This window comes from Exserohilum turcica (genome assembly GCF_000359705.1).
Source record: "Exserohilum turcica Et28A unplaced genomic scaffold SETTUscaffold_10, whole genome shotgun sequence".
Classification (NCBI taxonomy): domain Eukaryota; kingdom Fungi; phylum Ascomycota; class Dothideomycetes; order Pleosporales; family Pleosporaceae; genus Exserohilum; species Exserohilum turcicum.
Window position 1 is genome coordinate 1,518,894 of NW_007359915.1, and position 1,448 is coordinate 1,520,341.

Consider the following 1,448-nt stretch of genomic DNA (forward strand, 5'->3'; position numbering starts at 1 on the left):
CCGATTAGAGACGAGATGGCCATGCTGGTGCCCGGTCGCATTGGCTGGCCGAGGCCTGGCAGGTCGCGGTTGGCAGCAAAGTTGGGGGGGTACTGCGAGCGCGGGGGCTGCGAGGCATGAGCATGTTGTTGTTGTTGTTGCTGCTGCTGCTGCTGCTGGGTGGGCGACGATGGAGGCGGCATTTGCGGGCGCGCAAAGGATGGAGGCGGTGGGTATTCGTGCGAGGGGCCTGTTTTTTCTCTCGCACCGTTAGCTCGCCAGGGCGCGGGGGGGAGGAGAGTCGGTCGGGGGGAGGGCGCACCGTAGGGATCGGGAGGACTGGCGCCGTTCAGCGAGCGTCTGCGCGCAGCGTCGAAGGCATACGGGGCGGGGGCTGGAGGGTTGGTCGAGGTGGTCATGGCTGGCCGAGGGCCGGGCTGGACAAGATGGGTTTCATACGGCACCGGTCGCGCTAGAGACAAGGATCAGCACAAGCTCGGACGGAGAGGCGCGACTGGTCAGAACAGGGCTAGAGGCCCGCCGATCCTGCATTAGCCAGGAGCCACGGATGCGGAGTGCGCCCATGAAATTCGCCAAACCCATGCCCTCTCCACCGACAAAAGGCGTGCTCCGTGTGGGCAGCGCAGAGGGCGCTGGGCCGTACAAGCACGCCTAGCCGCCCGCCGCCCGCCCGCCTGCACTCGCTCGTTGCACCACATCAACGGCAACAAGCGGTGAAGTGCTTCTTTGCAATTGACGTGTCATGCACCACGTTCATGCAGGCAATGGCCGAGCATATCGAGTCGCTGGCCGGCTTGTCGACGCCCCTCCATGTCGCCGCCCGCTGTTACCATGCATGGCCGTCTCTTGCACCTCGGCCTGCCTGCGCCTGCAGTCGGCGTCTCCCAGCTGCAGCGGCCACGGTCTCTGCGCCAGCATGCGCGCGCCTGAACAAATGGGTGTGAAGCGGTTGTCCGTACCTGTGTTGGGCCAGGCTGTCTGCCCTTGTCCTTGCCCGTGCCCCTCGGCTGCCTGACCTTGGGGCGCATTGTTTCCTCCCGCCAGTCCCTGGCTGGCGTGCCTGGCGTGCTGCGGGCGCGGTGGGTAGAAGGGGTCGCGGCGAGCAGTCGAGTTTGCATCGGCGGCGTGGGCAGCGTGCGAGGGCTGCTGCGAGGGCTGCTGCGAGGGCGAGGCGGGGGGATAGGCCGGGTAGGCCTGGTGGCTCTGGGCGTGGCGGCTCATGGGGCGGTCTGGTGGGCGTTGGAAGGGCGGGGGGCGGTTCATCGCAGGCTGGGGCTCATGGGGAGGCGGCAGGCAGGCGGGCTCGTATGCGGAGACGGAGCGACTGCTGTGGCTCCTGCTCGTCGTGGGCGGCGTGGGCGGCGTGTGGGCAGCGATGCAGCGGTGCAGCGATGCAGTCGGGGGCGGTGGGGGGTGGTGTGGCGAGGCCGACGGGGCAGAGTCGCGGG

The 1,448-nt window shown here is 68.2% G+C and overlaps 1 protein-coding gene across 1 annotated transcript in view; it reads right to left on the minus strand.

The window, feature by feature from the left end:
* The window catches only part of SETTUDRAFT_145226 (uncharacterized protein), a gene marked incomplete at its 5' end in the record, with an annotated part of 3,472 nt that extends 3,074 nt beyond the window's left edge, over nucleotides 1–398 (minus strand). The window contains one exon of the mRNA XM_008023509.1: nucleotides 248–398. Within this exon, the coding sequence (XP_008021700.1) occupies nucleotides 248–398 (151 nt within the window). The remainder of the gene's footprint in view (nucleotides 1–247) is intronic.
* Between the last annotated feature and the right edge of the window lie 1,050 nt (nucleotides 399–1,448).